The 18,717-nt window shown below is 36.4% G+C and overlaps 3 protein-coding genes and 1 pseudogene across 9 annotated transcripts; 3 read left to right on the forward strand and 1 right to left on the reverse strand.

Moving 5' to 3' along the window:
- Positions 1-5,163: 5,163 nt before the first annotated feature.
- Positions 5,164-7,981, reverse strand: LOC104907719 (cytochrome c oxidase copper chaperone 1). Of its 4 annotated transcripts, none has more exons than XM_048642780.2 (3): positions 7,759-7,981; positions 6,393-6,671; positions 5,164-5,483 (listed from the first exon to the last, which is right to left on the reverse strand). In XM_048642780.2, exon 2 carries the CDS (start codon positions 6,659-6,661, stop codon positions 6,437-6,439), a length of 225 nt encoding a protein of 74 aa, XP_048498737.1. In that variant the 5' UTR covers positions 6,662-6,671; positions 7,759-7,981; the 3' UTR covers positions 5,164-5,483; positions 6,393-6,436. The 4 variants fall into 4 exon arrangements, with proteins under 4 accessions (XP_048498737.1, XP_048498736.1, XP_048498735.1 ...); XM_048642779.2 differs by having other exon boundaries at positions 5,164-5,426; positions 7,759-7,980; XM_048642778.2 differs by lacking the exon at positions 5,164-5,483 and having other exon boundaries at positions 6,199-6,671; positions 7,759-7,978.
- Positions 7,982-8,122: 141 nt separating this feature from the next.
- Positions 8,123-10,780, forward strand: LOC104907718 (photosystem I subunit O). Its single transcript, XM_010696688.3, has 4 exons — positions 8,123-8,281; positions 8,726-8,801; positions 9,997-10,176; positions 10,527-10,780. The coding sequence occupies exons 1-4, from the start codon at positions 8,185-8,187 to the stop codon at positions 10,615-10,617; spliced, it is 444 nt and encodes a 147-aa protein (XP_010694990.1). The 5' UTR covers positions 8,123-8,184; the 3' UTR covers positions 10,618-10,780.
- Positions 10,781-12,405: 1,625 nt separating this feature from the next.
- Positions 12,406-15,871, forward strand: LOC125496872 (cell wall protein RBR3-like). Of its 4 annotated transcripts, none has more exons than XM_057394191.1 (3): positions 12,406-14,146; positions 14,821-14,962; positions 15,041-15,871. In XM_057394191.1, the coding sequence occupies exons 1-3, from the start codon at positions 13,682-13,684 to the stop codon at positions 15,436-15,438; spliced, it is 1,005 nt and encodes a 334-aa protein (XP_057250174.1). In that variant the 5' UTR covers positions 12,406-13,681; the 3' UTR covers positions 15,439-15,871. The 4 variants fall into 4 exon arrangements, with proteins under 4 accessions (XP_057250174.1, XP_057250173.1, XP_048498731.1 ...); XM_048642774.2 differs by having other exon boundaries at positions 12,411-14,146; positions 14,821-15,280; positions 15,515-15,871; XM_048642776.2 differs by having other exon boundaries at positions 12,412-14,146; positions 14,821-15,280; positions 15,521-15,871.
- Positions 15,872-17,383: 1,512 nt separating this feature from the next.
- Positions 17,384-18,717, forward strand: LOC130591230 (uncharacterized mitochondrial protein AtMg00810-like; annotated as a pseudogene).

Here is an 18,717-nt window from a genome sequence, read left to right on the forward strand (position 1 = left end):
CAATACTGACCCGCGACAACCTTCCTGACCATGAAACTACAATGCAGCCCAACTAAGAAGGAGAAAGAGAAGATATGCCATGACATAGGGTCTTTGGGACGCTTCTAAGATGCTTGGACACCACAAGGAAACCCAGATGCTTCGAACTCAGAAGACTTTGACGCTAGGATGCTTCGAATGACTTGCCGCTAGGAAGATCGGATGCATGATTGCCTTGGAGTTACGAAAGTCTTTGGAACGCAAAAGCGCCTCGGAAGATGCCATAACATAAAGCTGCAGTAAAAACACAATATAACATAAAGCTGCGGTAAAAACATAAAAACTCACGACAAGACTTGATAAACTCACTAATGTCAAACCAAATCAAAAACCCGACTATAAGCCCAAACTGACGCACAAAACAACATAAAATTCGCGTAAGATCGGCGAATAACTTAGATGCATCAAATTCCCCCACGCTTAAAACTTACTCGGCCTCGAGTAATTGAAAAGAAAGGAACTCGACACCCCCAAGTACAAACGCGCCAAGCTAAACGGCTCCTTATCACTCCAACCTATGAAATGCCGACTACTACTACTCACCAACTAACCAAACTGGGATTACACAAAGAAGTAAATCCCACACCAAAACTCTAAAAGAATGATAAACAAATAACGCTCGAATCTCGAAAGGCCTCGGGAATCGAGCCTTAACAATCAGCACCATAACCGACCAACCTAAAATGCTTAAAAACTATGACGAACTCAATGACTCCCCCACGCTTAGCCTCAAGCTCAAACCAAATCACGCCTCTGGCTGTGATCCGCGGCGAAATGCTTTGCAGGAGGCTTTTGGTTCAAAGTTGAAGCTCATTACTGCATTTCATTATCAATTATCTTTAAGTTTATGGGTGATTTAGGAATTTAACAATTTATCGTGTAACGGACTTTTGGCACTTGGATCTTTGATAAATGGGCCGAAAAATTTTGTGTGGCTTGGGCTATGAGGCAGCCGACCTTATGGAGGAAGAAGAAGATATTTTCTTCACTCGTCTATGGTGTGTTTTTTACATTCCATAACCTCTTGTAACCCCCTACATAATTTCACCATTAAACCTCTTTTATTTATTCTTTTTAAACCACCAAAAATCTGATTAAAACCAGATTAATATTGCTGCAATTTTCACTCTACCATTCGGTCATCATCATTTTCTCTCTCAAAACTTTCTACTTCTTTTCTTTATCAAATTGTTTTTATTCTACTTGCATATTCCTTGTTCGTGGTGCTTTAGGGTTTGAAGAAGACGTGGAGTGCATGCATAATTCGGGATCATCACAGTAGTTTTCAGCTCTCCTCTAACGTTCCAGGTAACTACTCCCTCTGTTTCATTGTAATCTACACACTTTGACCATCATTTGTGATTTATACGCGGATGAAAATATAGTCATGTGGGATCTTGTTAGATTCATCATAACATGTATTTTATTAATATGTACTTTTTATAATTTTTACAAATACAAAACTAAAGATACATATCCTCAAAATTTTGCATTGGCATGCGTGAAAAGTGTAAGTGTGTAGATTAAAATGAGACGGGAGGAGTAGTATTTATCTTAAAACACTGGAGATTAGAGTATATTTCAGTATTAGATTATTACGTTAGTAATTGTTTTAATTACTTTTTGTATGAAGTTATTGATGAAATTTACAAGTGTTCTTTATACATGATGTGTGTATGTTATGTGCAGCAAATAATTTGTACTCGAGTTTGACCTATTTTAGTAATTAAATTGGTAATTTGTGTGTTTATGGTTTTATTATAAAATAATTAGAGAACGAGTTTTATAATTGCCAAAAATATTTTTGTTGAAGCATGTTATGTGTGAAATATGTTTTTCATGCCTTAGAATAATTTTTGTCTACTATTTTTGAGTTAATTAATTAAATTTCATCTTTTGCATTTTCGTGATTGTTAGTAATTAATTCGTGAACATATTATATTTTAAGGTAGAAAAATCTATTTCTTTACATAATTTGTATTATCGTGGGTTTATGCATGTTACGTGATTTTTGGGCGTCTATTTCTACTTTCAAGTATTTTATTGGCTTTATTGTGTAACCTGTAAATTATTGGTTAAAATTACTTTCAGAGTGTGAAAATTCGAAATAAAATTATTGCAGTGTTAGTAAAGCTATGATGGTTGTATGTTAATTTTTGTGTGAATTTACGGTTCGATTTTATCCGTTAAATAATTTTTCTTGTGATTTTGTTAGTGATTTGAGTTTATTCTTTTTAATTATTAAAAGATTATTAATCAGGTTTAAGATGAAACTTTTTGCATTTTTTGAAGGTTGATGATTTATAAGTTACTGTGGTTATGATTGGGTATTATTATATTTACATTTAGTTAGTGTAAGAATGATTAATTGTGTACGTTTTGCTGAATTAATGAGTTTTGGGGTTAATTAGTACTGTTATTCGGTGGCGTCAGATGCAGGGTGATTCGTGCACTAGACGCACAGGTAGGCGTTGAGCGCATTCGTCGAACGCACAGTTTATTGCATGATTTTCGTATGTGCTTGTACGTATGATTTGCATGGTACGGTGTTGGTGATCTTGTATGTTATGATTCATTTGTGGTTATTACTGTTTGTGCTGTAAAACTCTTTTCATATCATTATTTATGCTTAATTGCGTACAAAGTATTTGTTGTTTGAAGTATTTGATGTAGATTCATAAGTTTACTTCTTTGAGTAATTTTGAAGAGATATCTATTGATGAATTGTGGGTAGAGGTGTGCATGGGTCGAGCCAGAACGCGGGTCGGCCCGGCCCGACACGAGTCCGCTCGAAGCCCGGTCCATTGTCCCCTACGTGGGCCGCGGGCCTGTCACAGTCAAGAAATTTTATTTCAGGCCCGCACCGGCACGAGCCCGTGAGCCGAACGCTCATTTCCTTTCTTTTTTTAGCCTAAAACTGTCAAAAAAAGAACACAAAATACGGGTCAGGCCCGCAGGAGGCACGAGCCCAGCCCGCAGGCACGTGGGCTTGGACCGGGCTGGGCCGTGGACAAAATCTGAAATTTTTAAGTCCGGTCCGGCCGCCATTTCCCCAAGCCCGCGGGTCGAGCTCGTGAACAGGCCCACTTTGATGAATATTATTGAGGTGAATGATTTTTCTATGATATTTATGGCTTTCTTTTGATATAAGAACATGCGGTGATAGATTTAGTACCTGGTGAAGAACATGTCAACCACCTGGTTTGCGAACTATGGGTAGACATGGAAGAGGAAAGGGGTTCTGCGTGCGCTACCCTACGTCAGGAGTTTGGCCATTTTTAGACACAAGCAGTGGGGCACGTAAACCCATAGACTGACCTACATATTGCTATTTGTCAAACCTTAGTAAGGGCCTGTTCTCCCCAGCTTATTTTCAGTTCAGTTCAGATCAGATCAGTTCAGTTCAGTTCAGTTCAGCTCCATTCTTTTATAACCATTTTGTTAAATATTATTATTATGTTGGTATAATTTATTTTACTAATTACTCTTATTATTGTTATTATTTAAATATATATCATTACTATTAAGTATTATTATTATTATTATTGTTGTTTCTATATATTATTTTATTTATTATAGCTTTACTCATTATTATTACTATTATTATTAGGAGGAACATGGTTTAGGTCAAAGCAAAAATAAACCCACTTTTTTTAGCCCATAAACCAATCAAATCGCGTCAAGACGGTTTATGATGTAATTTTTGTGGTCCAACCCAATCATTATTTTTATTACTAAATATTTTTATATTATTGAATTTAATTATTAAAATAGTAATATTAATTTACTTATTAGATATTATTGTTATTATATATCATCATCAAGTATTAATATATTAATACAAATAATATGAAATAATTATTATTAATTATCATTATTATCATTAATTATTATTATTATTATTAATTTATGATTATTAATATTATTTATTTATAACTATCATTTAAAAATATCCAAAATACTATTATTATTATTCATTATTCATTATTATTACTTATCATTATAATTATTATTTAATATTCATATTATTATTGTTTAAAATATTATTTATATATTTATTACATTCAGTTTATTTCAATTTAATTTAATCCAATTCAATTCAATTCAGTTCAGTTCAGTTCAGTTCAATTCAGCTCTGATAAGTTCAGTTCAGTTCGGTTCAGTTCATATCAGTTTAGTTCAGCTGTTTTATGCCGAAGAGAACAGGCCCTAAGTGGATTGCGATTCACTGGCGTTCGATTTCTGACTCACTAACTTGTTTTAATTATACTTCTTTTTTATTTAAATATTAATGAGATAATTTATTTATTTTAGCTTATTACATGTTATTACTTTTCAATGTATTACTTGCGAGCTTTATGGATATGGATGAATATTGTAGTTGTCTAGGCTTGATTCTTCCTTTCTTACTAATCTATGTCGAATTAGACTTTGATTTCTTTTGTTTCGGGAAAACTGCTAGTTACTCCCCACTTACTGTGAAATTATTTAATAATATCTTTGCAGATGGGAATGACCTCTAGACTTGTGACTACTTGGGCTAGGAGAGTGTGGGTCGAAAATGAGAGGAAGCTTCTCATAATTTTTCTAGTCGACAAGTTTTATGAAGACAATAGAGAGTCTCATGTAATGCTTGGTCTCAAGGACATTTAGACAATAGAGAGTCTCAGTAGCGTAGCTTTTGATTAATCTTGTGGTTTGACTGTGGTTTTTGGAAGTTCCTTTACGTTTTTAGAACTATAATACTTTGAGCTGATTTATTTGGAAGATATGAAAACTTCAGTTTGAGTTTACCTTTATTTATTGTTTTAGAGTAGCACAATTGTCCTAACATTATTTCCGCTAACGCCCTTTCGTCAATTTCAAGTAGATATAGTTAAGTATCTTAGTTGTAGAAGGAAATAATAATAGTACCTTAGTTGACAAAGACTAGCTGAGTTACCCGAATGCAATAAAATTACTCGCAAAGTATACATATAAACTGGCCTCAAGGTCAGGAGTAGTTACGAGAAAACTCCTCTGATCCCTAATGTAAGAGGAAAATGTAGTCTCTAAAGGGTAATATGTATACTTTCCTAGAATGAACAGAGCAAGCATCAACCCTTTTCTCCTAGAGAAACATGATTAACCAGGAATCAGGAAAACAGAATATTATAGTCAAGGGGATCCATCCTACTGTTATACCATAATAGATAATTGTGATCAACCGAAATTCACTCGCAAAAAACAAATTACCAGATCAGTCATCTGTGGTCAGCATCAGCAAGCACAAACAGACATCATTTAGCATCTTTCCCTCCACAACAGATTCAAGAGCGAGTTTCCTTCATCACAACCTCTCAAATACCGAGTCTTCTTTAATGCACTGTTGCTACCGAAGATGGGTTCTAGTACAAAAACAAACCCCTTTCATCCATCAGAAGCCTCCTTTATTGCTGCTAAAGCTGAAGCATGTGATGCCAAAAACAAAATCTCATAGATATAGGAATCAATTGAAGAACCTGAAGGCCTGCCCTAGACTCTGTTTTTAGCTTTAGTGAATGACTGGCGAGGACTCGAGGAGTGAAAACAATATTTTTGTTCATTGCAAAAGTATAAATCCTAGATGTTCGGTTGTTCACAATGCTGAACTCAGAAATTTTAAAGTAGCACCTCATGAGGCCAAATTCTGGATATCAACAAACTCCAAATTGAGCTTCTTAACCATCAATTACTCCTTAGGTGTATTAATCCTTTTCTCTGATAACTAATCTAGTTAAAACTTCACTCATCATTGAGTTGAGGAGTAGCTAATATTCTGTAATGAATCTGTTCTTAGGAAAGCTTGGAAGAAAAGTTTATGATTCAAGCATAGCCTCCCAAAAGTCCTCACTGCAATCCATATTCTCAATTCTACTCTACTTATTGGTCAACATCATCAAAGATACATTTGAAAGAAATCCTGTGACCATCAAGCAGACGTGAACTGTTTAAAGCCGCTTTCTCTTAAAAGACTCCGGTGACAAACAAAGTCCACGGCATTTAAGCAACACAAGAAACATAGAAAGTTTAACACCCTTGGCAGTAACCATAGTTGAACAGTTGAGAAATGAACAATCACAATTACTACATAGTATTTCCTGGACCTTGCAGCAATTACTACATAGAAGAATTAAGGAGTGGAACACAAAATGTAGCCTACTATATATATATCTAGCATCTCTATATCATGAATATCATCATAATGATCACCAGAGTGTACAAAAATGAGATGATAATGCAAAAAAAGAGTTCGTCTCAAATTGTTTTCTAGATTTTATTCACGTAAATGTGATAAAAAAAAAAAGTGTATAAACCCAAAAGGAACTACCTACCCTGCATAATGTCAGGTGGTCCATATTTCCATATCCTGATTGTTCTAAACATTAAAGCCCTCAGCACGAAGACATTGCTTATGTGCCTCGATCCATTTGGTACATGCATCTTCGCCGTGCTCTACTATACATTCGTCTCTAAGCCTCTTAGTATCAGGGCATGCACAACAAATCTTCTTTTTTGGTTTTTGATTCTGCTCAGAGGCTTTGGTGATTGCTTCCTGGTTGTTTTGATTTGCAGGCACACCCCCGGTCAACATTCCTCCCATTATTACAACCCTGTACAGGAAAATATACAACTGAGCAAATGAAGGATATATCATAGACTAGTAAACTACGCTAAGCTACCTATCCCCATTTCTTACAAGTTTGTAAGCTAAGCATGGATACAGTTCGAGTTTTGCAAACGAAAACGTTACAATGTGGGAAAACTTTAGGTGTTGGATACGGGTAAACCGTCTGTCACTCAGGTTTCCGTGGTTCATACTTCATAGCATATAGGGAACATAACAAGTGCGAAAACAGAAAGTCAGAGAGAAGAGACAGGGACTATCTCCGAATCATATAAGTACTTGGGGAGATTGAAACTGCATGGGCAAAAATTAAGAAGTTTTCAACAACAAAAGGTCCTCCTATCAATTACATCTAAAGAATCAATAATTCAAGCATCCAAGTTCGATTAGAGAAACTCACAACTCTAATTCCACAAATATCCTTAATTGCAACAAAACTCCAAACAATTTCAGTAATTTCTCACAAAATCAAATAATCAAGCTCGCATACTAGTGAATAAAATTTAACAATTCTTACTCAAATATTAAATGGTAAACTACAAACTTGAAATTGTAAATCGTAGAGCTTACAATTTAGTAAAATTAGTGCGAAACCAACCTTCAATATCTCGAAATTCAAAGGATAAAACAAGAAAACTGGAATGAAATTTGAAATCTGTAATCCGTAATCCATAATCGGTAGAGAGAGATGAAATTTCCCTTTGAAACCGCAGCAAATTGGAATTCGGAGGGTTAGGGTTTTACAAAAGTTCTTCCTTTCTATGTAAATATACTATATCTAACCCACATAAGCTATTTCTACTTAATCTTACAAAATCTTCTATATAGAAATCAACATTCAGAAAATACTCAATAACACCCAATTCAAATATAATGTAATTTCAATTTTCAAACACCAATAACACTCAAATCAAAATACAACAACAAAATCAACATTTACAACAATTCTAAATTATATAAACACTCATAACAAGTGAAATTGCAATTTATTTTCCAATTCTCATAAAAATTCATAAACCCTAATCTATAACGTAAAACAAAAAATCAAGCAAATTGAGCAGATTCAGATGTACCTAGTCACGAGTCACGACTCTTGAAGGTTTTCCGTCCACCGTCTTCCACCTCCGTCCACCAATTCCGACTGAATCTGTGGCTTCCGACGCCGGCACGCCGCCGGTCTGTCCGGATGACGAGGACTGAGATTCTATTGAGGTTTGAGAAAAAAAGAACGCGTGAGAAAAATAATTTTTTTTTTTTGTGGTGGTAGCTAAATCTGCCACTGGTGGGGGCTACCAAAATTTCTTTCTCTCATATACTCCAAAAAATTCAAAAAAATTTATCCACAAATTCCACGTGTCAAAGCTCCATTGAGCAGAAAATGATCTAGGAAATCCTTTTCCCTAACATTATCCTGCCAATATTGTTATGTGCTAATATGCTTCTTTATATACAACAGAAAAAAAGAAGAGTAGAGTTTAATCAACAGAAAATATACTAAAATGGCAGCCAACAGTTTTGCAGCCTCTTCAACTGTTGTTGGTTTGGGTACCTCCCATCTTCACCGCTCCTTATCCAAATCTACTAACTTAACTTCAGGTAATTCCATCCCTTGTTAGTCACATTGCTTATAATCTGTTATATCTATATTGTTTATAATACGGGGTTACTTATAAGATATTAGGCTAATATGCGTGACAACTAATTGGAGAACGAAGGAAGTATATAGTATGTCGTAGAAATTAAAGTTGCAAATTTAGAAAAATAAAATAAGTTCCTTATTGGATTTGAGATACTTTTCTTAGCAAAGAGCCAAAGACTAGTTTCATTGTCTGATTGATATATTTGTCAACAAATCTTCGAAAATTTTATTTTTGTGATTTGTTAGTTTTTAGTCCAACTTAATTGTTAGCCAAATTAGAGGGCAAATAAATTACAAGCCAAAACCTTAAAAAATAGCATAGTATATTAGCATTGATGAATGATGAAACATGCCATGTCCTATCATATTATCATGTCTTATGCATATATATCATATTCCAGGCTTCTTAAAGTCAACAGTAGCTGCAAGGAATCCTCTGAGGCTAGCTTGTGCTTCATCTGGAGGAAAATTTACATGGTAACTGAACTTTTTACAACCTATCATGTCATGTTTGTTCTTATATATACTCCCTTTGTCTTTAAATGTTGTTTCAGTCTCTTCATTGTGATAATTTAAGGTTTTTTTTTTGTTGACACTGAACACTACCTTATTTGAACAACAAAAAGTAAGACTTAAAAAAAAGAATATTTTGTACTCGTGAATGAATAGTGAGGGTTATCTAATCATACTCATGTAATAAGATGATCAAACATTTGGGCTCAAAGATGCATCTATCTCTATTATCTCTACTATATAAGCCAAGGGAGGAGGTGTGGTGTCCTCTTTTGAAGTGACTAAAATACCCTTAATGATCTAATTAATGGAATGAAAAAAATTACAAAAGCAAATCATTTAAAAATTCTCATTCCAACTTGCCATTTAAAACAAGTTTAAAATGGTATATGCATCAAATACTTCAATCAAAAATTAAATGGACAAAATATATATACCTTATTAAAAAAGATGGCATACATAACGTGCACATGAAAAGTCTGAACATTCACTACCTTTGATACTCTTTAATTCAGTTAAACCAACTCATTATTTTTGTTCTTTCTGTTCAATATTCATTCACAAAAAATTAATATTAACAATTACTCACAACCTTTTTTATTTTTTTACATTAGCGAATTAATATATCTAAATTCACCTAACTCTTGAATTTTTCACATTTAAGTTTAATCATAAATAAAGTACGAATAGAGTATCTAATAGAATAACAAATTTTGAAATTAACGCACGCATCGCGTGCATATGAAGGCTAGTACAAATATATTAAAAGACGTGCATGACAATGTATACATGTCACATGGTACCTGTGTTACTCCACTAGAATTGTCCAATGTGTACATAAGTCATGTCAATTAACAAAAGTAAAATTAACTTGCAACCAGATTTGAACCCGTGACCTCTTGCTATTATACATGACACAATTGTCATCTCAACCAACTTTCATCATATTTTAAAATTATATTTGTATCTTTTAAATGTTGAGTTTTCCTTAATATGTTTTAATGAAAATGGAAAAAAATGTGTATCAAGTTCGAGAAACAGTACCAACTCGGGGCAACGCCCGAGCACAAATACTAGTTTGGTATAATAAGTTGTGTTAATTTTGTGTTGGACAAATGAAATTAATAGCTTACAAAATTTTTAATTATGTAATATATAGCTTTGAAAGAAATTGGCTAAGGACAGACTTGAATGTGATCGGGTTCGGGTTGATCGGGTGGCTAGCTCCATCAAGTGTACCGGCCATTAATGGAAACAGTCTCTCAGGTCTCTTCTTCTCTAGCATTGGAGAGGAGTTGTCTCACTTCCCTACTCCTCCTGCCCTTACTTCTCAGTTCTGGTATGGTTACTATCTCCTCTCAAGCTTAATTACAAATTTTATATGCATGCAAATTCTACGTTTCAATGAAATTGTAAATGACATACTTTCTCCGTTTCATAATACTCGCTACACTTCTCAATTCACGGACTTCTAGGCAATTTTGGAGACAAGAGAGATAGAGAGTAAAAAGAAAAAGGACTCATGTGAGAGGAGAGAGATAGAGAAAGTTTATTTCCCAAAAATGAAGTGTAGAAAGTAATATAAAACTTTCCACAATGGAAAGTGTAGCGAGTATTATGAAACAGAGAAAGTATATTATGTGTGTTGTTGACCTAGCCTTAATTGATGTAAATGTTATGATCAACTAGGTTGTGGCTGGTACTGTGGCATCTAGGGCTGTTCTTATGCCTTACTTTTGGGCAGATTGGCTTCAAGGGGAGGACTGAGGAGTACTTTTGACTTTGCACAGATGCATTTTATCTCTTTTCTTCTCCCTTTCTTTTCTCCATGTATAAACCTACAATTAAATGTGTTTAAATTAGTATGTATGTACTATCCATCCGTTGTATTATTGCCCTCTTCATGAGATTTATCAGTATTCGCTAAAAACCATAATTGTCATCACTCTCATTGCCGAGAACTAAATAAGTAAAGAGAACGTATTGTGTCGGACTCGTCCGACCATAATCTTGGTCGGACGAATTTCAGGTAGTTCCAATTTTTTTTCCAGGTAGTCTTCATTTTTTTTCAGGTGGTTCCAATTTTTTTTCAGGTAGTCTTCATTTTGTTTTCAGTTAGTCTTCTTTGTTTTTCAGTGGGTTTTTGTGCTTCAGTTAGACTTACTTGGGTTTCAGTTAGTCTTTATTCTTTTTCAGGTAGTCTACATTTTTCTTCAGGTAGTCTTCATTTTGTTTCAGTTAGTCCATTATTTCTTTCAGTTGGCCCATTATTTCTTTCAGTTGGTCCAACTGAAAGAAAAGAAAGTCCAACTGAAAGAAAAGAAAGTCTAACTGAAAGAAAAGAAAGTCTAACTGAAAGAAAAGAAAGTCCAACTGAAAGAAAAGAAAGTTCAATTGAAAGAAAACAAAGTCTAACTGAAAGAAAAGAAAGTCTAAATGAAAGAAAAGAAAGTCTAACTGAAAGAAAAGAAAGTCCAGCTGAAAGAAAATAAAGGCCAACTGAAAAGAAAACAAAACACTAACCTCTGCTTTCTCTCACTTTCTCCTTCTTCTTCATTCCTCTTAGAACTGAAAAAATTCAAAGCCCTGGTTTCCCTCCAAATTTATATGTATCACCGACATTGGATCTCGTAAGAATTAAATCAAAGTAAGGTTTTCCTGAAAGCGGTTGAATATCATCATCATCCTGGCACGAATCAGAAGGTACAGATGCAGATTCAAGAGCACATACTTGCTCATTCTTCTGCACTAATTCCAGTTCTTCACTCATTTCTCTAGCAGAGAAAATCACACAGATTATATGAACAGTCAAAATATCAATATTAGATAGGAACAGATCGAAGCAAAAAAACTAGCTGAAATTGAATTGATTGTGGGAGTAAGGTAGTAGCAGGATGCCCGTCAAAAGAAAGTAAGTAGCAGGATGAGAGGAGAGAACTGGGCTCAGCCTGTCTGACGAGAATATTGGGTCAGACGGTCTGACCCAATACTTTCACATAAGTAAATACTATAAAATATTTGCAATATAGCGCAAATATTTTTAAATGGAGGAACTACTTTATATTGTTCTCTTGTGGATATTTTTTTTCTATTCTTGCCCGTCTAGGCATCTATTGATAGAGGTACCTCAATTATGTACTAGTTCCTTTCTTCGAAGTACATTTGATTTCTATTGAATGGGTGAGGTATGGTATCGAAACAATTTTTTAGAAAAAGCTATTATGGGCTTGTGGCCAATCTATTTTCTTTTTAAAAAAGGTATTGTAGCCAATTATTTCTTTTGCAATCCCAACTTTAAAAATCAAAGAAATAACTTAGAAATACACTTTGATTTATTAGAATAATCATAATCTCTCTTTGTAGCTAGCTACCAAGCGAAACATATTTTAAATATATATTAATATTTTATAGTAATAAGAAGTACTTTTATTAGCTTTAACATGTACATGTAAAAATTATTTTCTCTTTAAATTGATAAGAAGTGTCCTATTAAATCATAATCTCTCTCAGATTAATCTAACCTAGCTACACAAGCAAGGATTCTTGGAAGTGTAAGGAAGGGGGAGGGCCGGAGGGGGGAAGGAAAGAAGGATATTAAAATCCTAACCTTAAAGGCCTTAGATTTGATCCTACAACCTTACTAGACCAAATACTACTTTAATGTAAGTATCAATATATCATACTACTTCTATACGGCAATTGTACGGACCACTAACATGACATTATGATATAATTCTATAATCACACAACAAAACCCCAAAACAACCTTTTTTTTTTCAGGGAAACCTAAAAACAAGTAATGCAACTTGAGCATTTAGAAACATTTGGTCCCCATTTTGTAAAGCAAAGTTGATCAATTGAAAGGCTAAACTATCAACTTCGCTCCTTCCCTGTTGATTCACATGATCATACCTTTTAAAGAATGTAATGTAATCATAAAATATCATAGACAAGCCTAATTCAATAACAACTTATAAATGATTAACATTTTGTTGTTCCATGTATCCATTTACAGGCTACAAGAGGTGAGGTAGCTCTCCAAAAATTTAATGATCTTGGATAATCATTTTAATGACATATCCTGCTAACAAATGCTGGAAAAAAACACTATAAACCCCTTCTCCGCTGCTCCGACGTCCAACCAATTCAGTCGGGATACATTCCATTTATATCCAAGGGTGTAAAATATCACAAAGTATCAATTAAAAAAGATCCATTGAGTCCAATTAGGAATTCATTGGGTTCTTTAGGACCATCTTCTTTTTTATCTTATAACAAAATAAAAACCAATTAGATGAAAAAAAAGAGAGTCCGCTGATGAATTTACCCATCTCCGAAGTATCCATTATCTCATAATAAAATACTATATTGACTGTATCGCACTATGTATCATTTGATAACCCAAGAAACCCTCTATTTTTACTTTTGTTTTCGTAAATTGAAATGGACGAACAGGCATTAATTAAGCTACCTGCTACCCCCTCTTCCCCTCATGTTACATACGTGATGCGCCTATGAAACATCATCGAAAGAGAATTAGTTAGAATTATTGGATAATATTATATGTAAAGGGATAATATTATATTGTAAAGGGTAGAAGGGTACTTTCATAGTAATAGGTCTGTATTATATACACTATATATATTGAATGCCAGGTTAACCTACAACAGGTTAACACAATTATTTTCCCACAATTGTACATGGTATCACAGCTCAGGATTCTCTAAAGAAAGAAAAAAAAAAAAAAGCCCAAATTTTTTTTTTCCGTCAGCCTTCCTCTTTCTTTTACGTTTTACGTTTTTCTATCCTGGCCATGGATTCTCACATCCAAGCTTCCGCTGCCTATGCTGCCGCCACGCAGCCTACTCCGGCAACCTCCGCCGTCGCCCCGACGCTTCCGTCGGCGACCGCCTCTGCCGCCGCGCCTCCCGGTGCCTTCGCAGTCCCGCAGTAACACCCTGCCCCTTTCTACTCACCGTCGCTGTTTGCTGCTGGCTCCCCTCCGTCGCCCCTCCGCGACTACTCCGGCTTTGTCCCGTCGCCGCCTGTCACCGGCTGGTTCACGTCCGGCCACGCCACCACGTCCGCAATCCCTGTTTTTGCTGCACAGTCCTTCCTCTTCCTCACGTGTGCACCCACGTATCCCTCCCGGATTCTCGGTTTCCCAGTCGACCCCTATCACCGGCGCTGTGCCACCGGAAGGCATCCCTTCATCGCCGGCGACAGCATATTTCGGTCACCCATACTTTTCCAATGTACCGCCTTCATTCGGTCTTCCACAGTTTTCGGCCCCTAATCTTAGTAATTTGGTAACGATTACTCTTTCTTCTCCTGAAGATTATTTATTATGGAAAACTCAAATTACTTGTTTATTACTTTCCCATAATCTGCTTGGTATGGTTGATGGTTCTGCTATGATTCCCCCTGCAACTGTTCTTGATGCACATGGTGTCTCTATTCCTAATAATCAGTTCTATGAATATTTGCGTGTGGATCAACAAATAAAATTATGGATTTTTGCCACACTGTCTAGGGATGTTTTTGTAGATGTGCATGATTTATCTACCTCTGTGGAAATTTGGACTCGTTTACAAACTAGATTTATGCATGCTAGTATGGCCAGATCTATGGAATTAAAGGAACGTTTAACTCGGATTAAAAAGACTGCTTCTCAGACAATGGATGGGTATTTACGGGAAATTAAGGTGATTGCTGATTCTCTTGCTGCTATTCAGTGTGTCCTGTGTCGAACCAGGATTTAGTGCAGTATACTCTTTTTGGCCTAGATCGTGATTCTGAGTACGATCATATAGTTACTACCCTCCTGCATTATCCGTTCCCCATTAGTTTTGATGATTTGCGTCCCAAGTTGCTACTGCATGAACAGAGATTGATAAATTCTAAGGATGCATCTGATTCATCATCTCATCATGCCTTACTTGCCGTTAAAGCTACTGGTACTGGTTCAAATTCCTCCTCTCAGACTACAACTGGAGGGCGAAATCGGGGCAGGAATAACAGAAATAGAGGTGGTAATAATAATCGTGGGGGCAACAATGCTCGGGCTAATAATGGTGGGAATGGAGGAAACAACAACAACACTGGTAATCGGGGACGCTCAAATGGTATAAGTAAATTTTCTAACTTGTCATCCTATAGTATGCCTTGCATAGATTATATTGCTAATAATTTGTCGTCTGCAGGGAGTAATTCATCGAATAGTAACAATGTTACCTCTACCCCTACTTCCGATACATGTGGTTTGTGTTGGTTTCCAGGTCACCAAGCTGCCTACTGTCCCCAACGTTTCAATCATAACTTTGTTCCCTCCTCCTCAGAAAGTGTCACTCGAGCCTTAGCTGCACTGTCTGTTGGTGGTGAAACTAATGACTCTATCTGGTACCCGGATTCGGGAGCTGCATCCCACATGACTTCTCTGGATGGTACGTTCTCTATTAAAACTCCTTATACTGGGTCTAGTTCTGTTGTAGTTGGTAATCGTACCTTACTCCCAATTAAAAGTACTGGAAATTTAATTTTTAAAACTGCAAGTCGTCCCTCCGTTTATCATCTGTCTGTCATGTCCCTACTTTATAAATAATTTATTATCAGTTAACAAGTTGTGTCATGAAAATGATTGTGTTGTGAGTTTTGATAAAAATTCTGTTTATGTTAAGGACCAGATAACGGGGGAATTTCTGCTCCAGGGAACCAGTAAGCACGGTGTCTACCCTTTACAACCCAGCATTGTCCCTCCTGAGCCTTCAGTTCCTGCTTTCCTAGCCACTAAGGAGTCGGGTGACGTGTGGCATGCTCGTCTGGGTCATACCTCTTCTAGCATTATAGGAAACTTATGTTCAAATAAATACATCACATGTACCTCTAAGTTTCATGATGACTGTGTAGGATGTAAGTTAGGAAAAATACATCGTCTACCTTTTGATTCTGTTGAACATATTTCCACATATCCTTTATATAAAATTCATAGTGACCTTTGGCAATCTCCTGTTTTGTCAAATCAATTATTTCGATATTATGTTGTGTTTGTTGATGATTTTTTGCGCTATTCCTGGATTTATCCTTTACGTCGAAAATCGGAAGTTTATTCTAAATTCCTTATGTTTCAAAAGATGGTTGAAAATCTTTTTAATTGCAAAATTAAAATATTTCAAAGTGATGGAGGAAGGGAATTTGACAATTCTCCTCTTCTTCAACATTTTTCTGACAATGGTATAATTTTTCAAAAATCTTGTCCCCATACTCCAGCTCAAAACGGTGTTGCAGAACGCAAACATCGTCATATCATTGAAATGGCTCGTACTATGATTATTCATTCTGACTTTCCTGCGGAATTTTGGGTTGATGCATCATATACTGCCACTTACACTATCAATAGATTACCAGCTCGGTTTTAGGGGGGTTTCACCTTTTGAAAAATTATTTCATCGTCCTCCTTCCTATCAATTTTTGAAAACATTTGGATGTGAATGCTTTCCTTTGTTTCTGAACTCTAAAAATCACAAACTGCAACCTAAATCTAAAACTTGTGTTTTTATTGGATATGCATTGGAATATAAAGGGTATCGATGTTTTGATCCTACTACTCAAAAAGTCTACACTAGTCGTCATGTTCTTTTTCATGAACATAAATTTCCGTATCGTGCTTTAGTTGGCTCTGCATCGCATGTCCCTTATAGTTCCCCCTTGGTCTTGACTTGGGACTGGTCTCCCACGAATGTTGCTCCTTCGTCGTTTTCAGTCCCGCATGCTCCCACGAGCTTCGCGTCTCCTTCACCTACGCCTCTAGTCTCGCCTGCTGTCGAGCGAGTGCATGGCGTGCTGGCCGGTCATTCCCCCTCCCCTGTGTCGGCTGTTGTAAGTCTTGCATCGGCTCGTTCCCCAGCGATGCTTGCTGACCAGCCCGCTGGTTCCCCAGCAGCTTCGTCGCCCAGCTCCCCTGTTGCCACGAGCCTCTCGCCCCGCACGCCCGCGTCTGCCCGTGTCGAGGGACCAGCCGTTGCTGGCCCTTCTCCCTCGTCCGTGTCTCATAGCCCCACATTGCCTTCTAGTCTTGTGTCTCCCAACCCCTCCCTTGTCCGTCTCCCCCCGTTGTGAATCACCACCCCATGGTTACCCGTCTTAAAGATGGAGTGTCTAAACCACGTGTCCTAATGAACTTAAATACTGAAATTGTTGAGTCTGAACCTACTAATTTCAAACAAGTTTCTAAAGACTCACGTTGGCGTCAAGCTATGTTAGATGAATATAATGCTTTGATTAAAAATGACACATGGGAGTTGGTACCTCGCAACTATGATAAGAATTTACTTGGTTGTAAGTGGGTTTACAGGATTAAATATCATTCTGAGTTCTGTGGAGCGGTTCAAAGCCAGACTTGTTTTTTTGGCAATCATCAGCAGGCAGGTATTGATTACTTTGAAACCTTTAGTCCTGTTGTTAAACCTACTACTGTTCGCTTGGTTCTTACATTGCTGTTTCTCTTAAATGGTCTATTCGTCAGTTAGATGTCAAAAATGCGTTTTCTTCATGGTTTTCTCAATGAAGAGGTTTATATGCGTCAACCTCCGGGTTTTTTCATCCATCTAAACCTACTCATATTTGTCGTCTTCGTAAGTCCATTTATGGTTTGAAACAAGCTCCTAGAGCTTGGTTTTCTCGGTTTAGCAACTTTCTTTTATCTATTGGTTTCAAGTGCAGCAGTTGTGACACTTCTATGTTTACTCTAAAACATCATGGTCATCTCATTATTCTTCTCTTATATGTTGATGACATTGTTCTTACTGGTAGTAGTCCTCCTCTTGTTGCCAAATTCATTTCTGTTCTTTCTTCTCAATTTGCTATGAAGGATTTAGGGGATCTTCATTACTTCTTAGGTGTGCAGGTTGTGCGTACTCCCTCTGGTTTATTTTTGTCTCAACATAAGTATGTTTCTGATTTACTTCATAAATTCCATCTACATACTGTTAAACCAGTTACCACTCCTGTTGTCTCTAGAGTAACATTGTCTCTACTTGATGGAGAACTTCTTGCTGATCCTACAGATTATCGTAGTATGGTTGGTGCATTGCAGTACTTAACTATGACTCGTCCTGATATTGCTTATGCTGTTAATATGGTGTCTCAGTTTATGCATGCTCCTCGTACTACTCACCTTCATGCTGTGAAAAGAATTTTCAGATATCTGCAGGGCACTCTGGATTATGGACTTTATTTATATAGCAGCAGTTCTCCTACTGTTGTTATTGCCTATTCTGATGCAGATTGGGCAGGATGTCCTGACACACGGCGTTCTACTACTGGCTATGCTGTTTTTCTTGGGAAGAATTTAATTTCCTGGCGTTCTAAAAAGCAACCTACTGTCTCCAAATCCTCCACTGAAGCTGAATACAGGGCCATTGCCTACACAGCTGCAGAAACCATTTGGCTCAAGCAACTTTTTGCTGACGTTGGCCATTTTCTCCATCGTCCTGTAATTGTCTATTGCGACAATGTCTCTGCTACTGATCTCAGTGCTAATCCAGTTCATCATGATCGTAGCAAACATATCGATGTTGACTATCACTTTGTTCGAGAAATGGTTGCCAAGGGAGGTCTTATTGTTCGACATGTTCCTACTCAGTCTCAGGTTGCAGACATCTTTACTAAAGGCCTATCTACTGATTATTTACTAAACATCGTACCAATCTATCCGTTGTTTCACCCCGTAAAGATTGAGGGGGTGTATTGGATAATATTATATGTAAAGGGATAATATTATATTGTAAAGGGTAGAAGAGTACTTTCATAGTAATAGGTCTGTATTATATACACTATATATATTGAATGCCAGGTTAACCTACAACAGGTTAACACAATTATT

The sequence above is a fragment of the Beta vulgaris genome, chromosome 4, assembly GCF_026745355.1.
Source record: "Beta vulgaris subsp. vulgaris cultivar EL10 chromosome 4, EL10.2, whole genome shotgun sequence".
NCBI lineage: Eukaryota > Viridiplantae > Streptophyta > Magnoliopsida > Caryophyllales > Amaranthaceae > Beta > Beta vulgaris.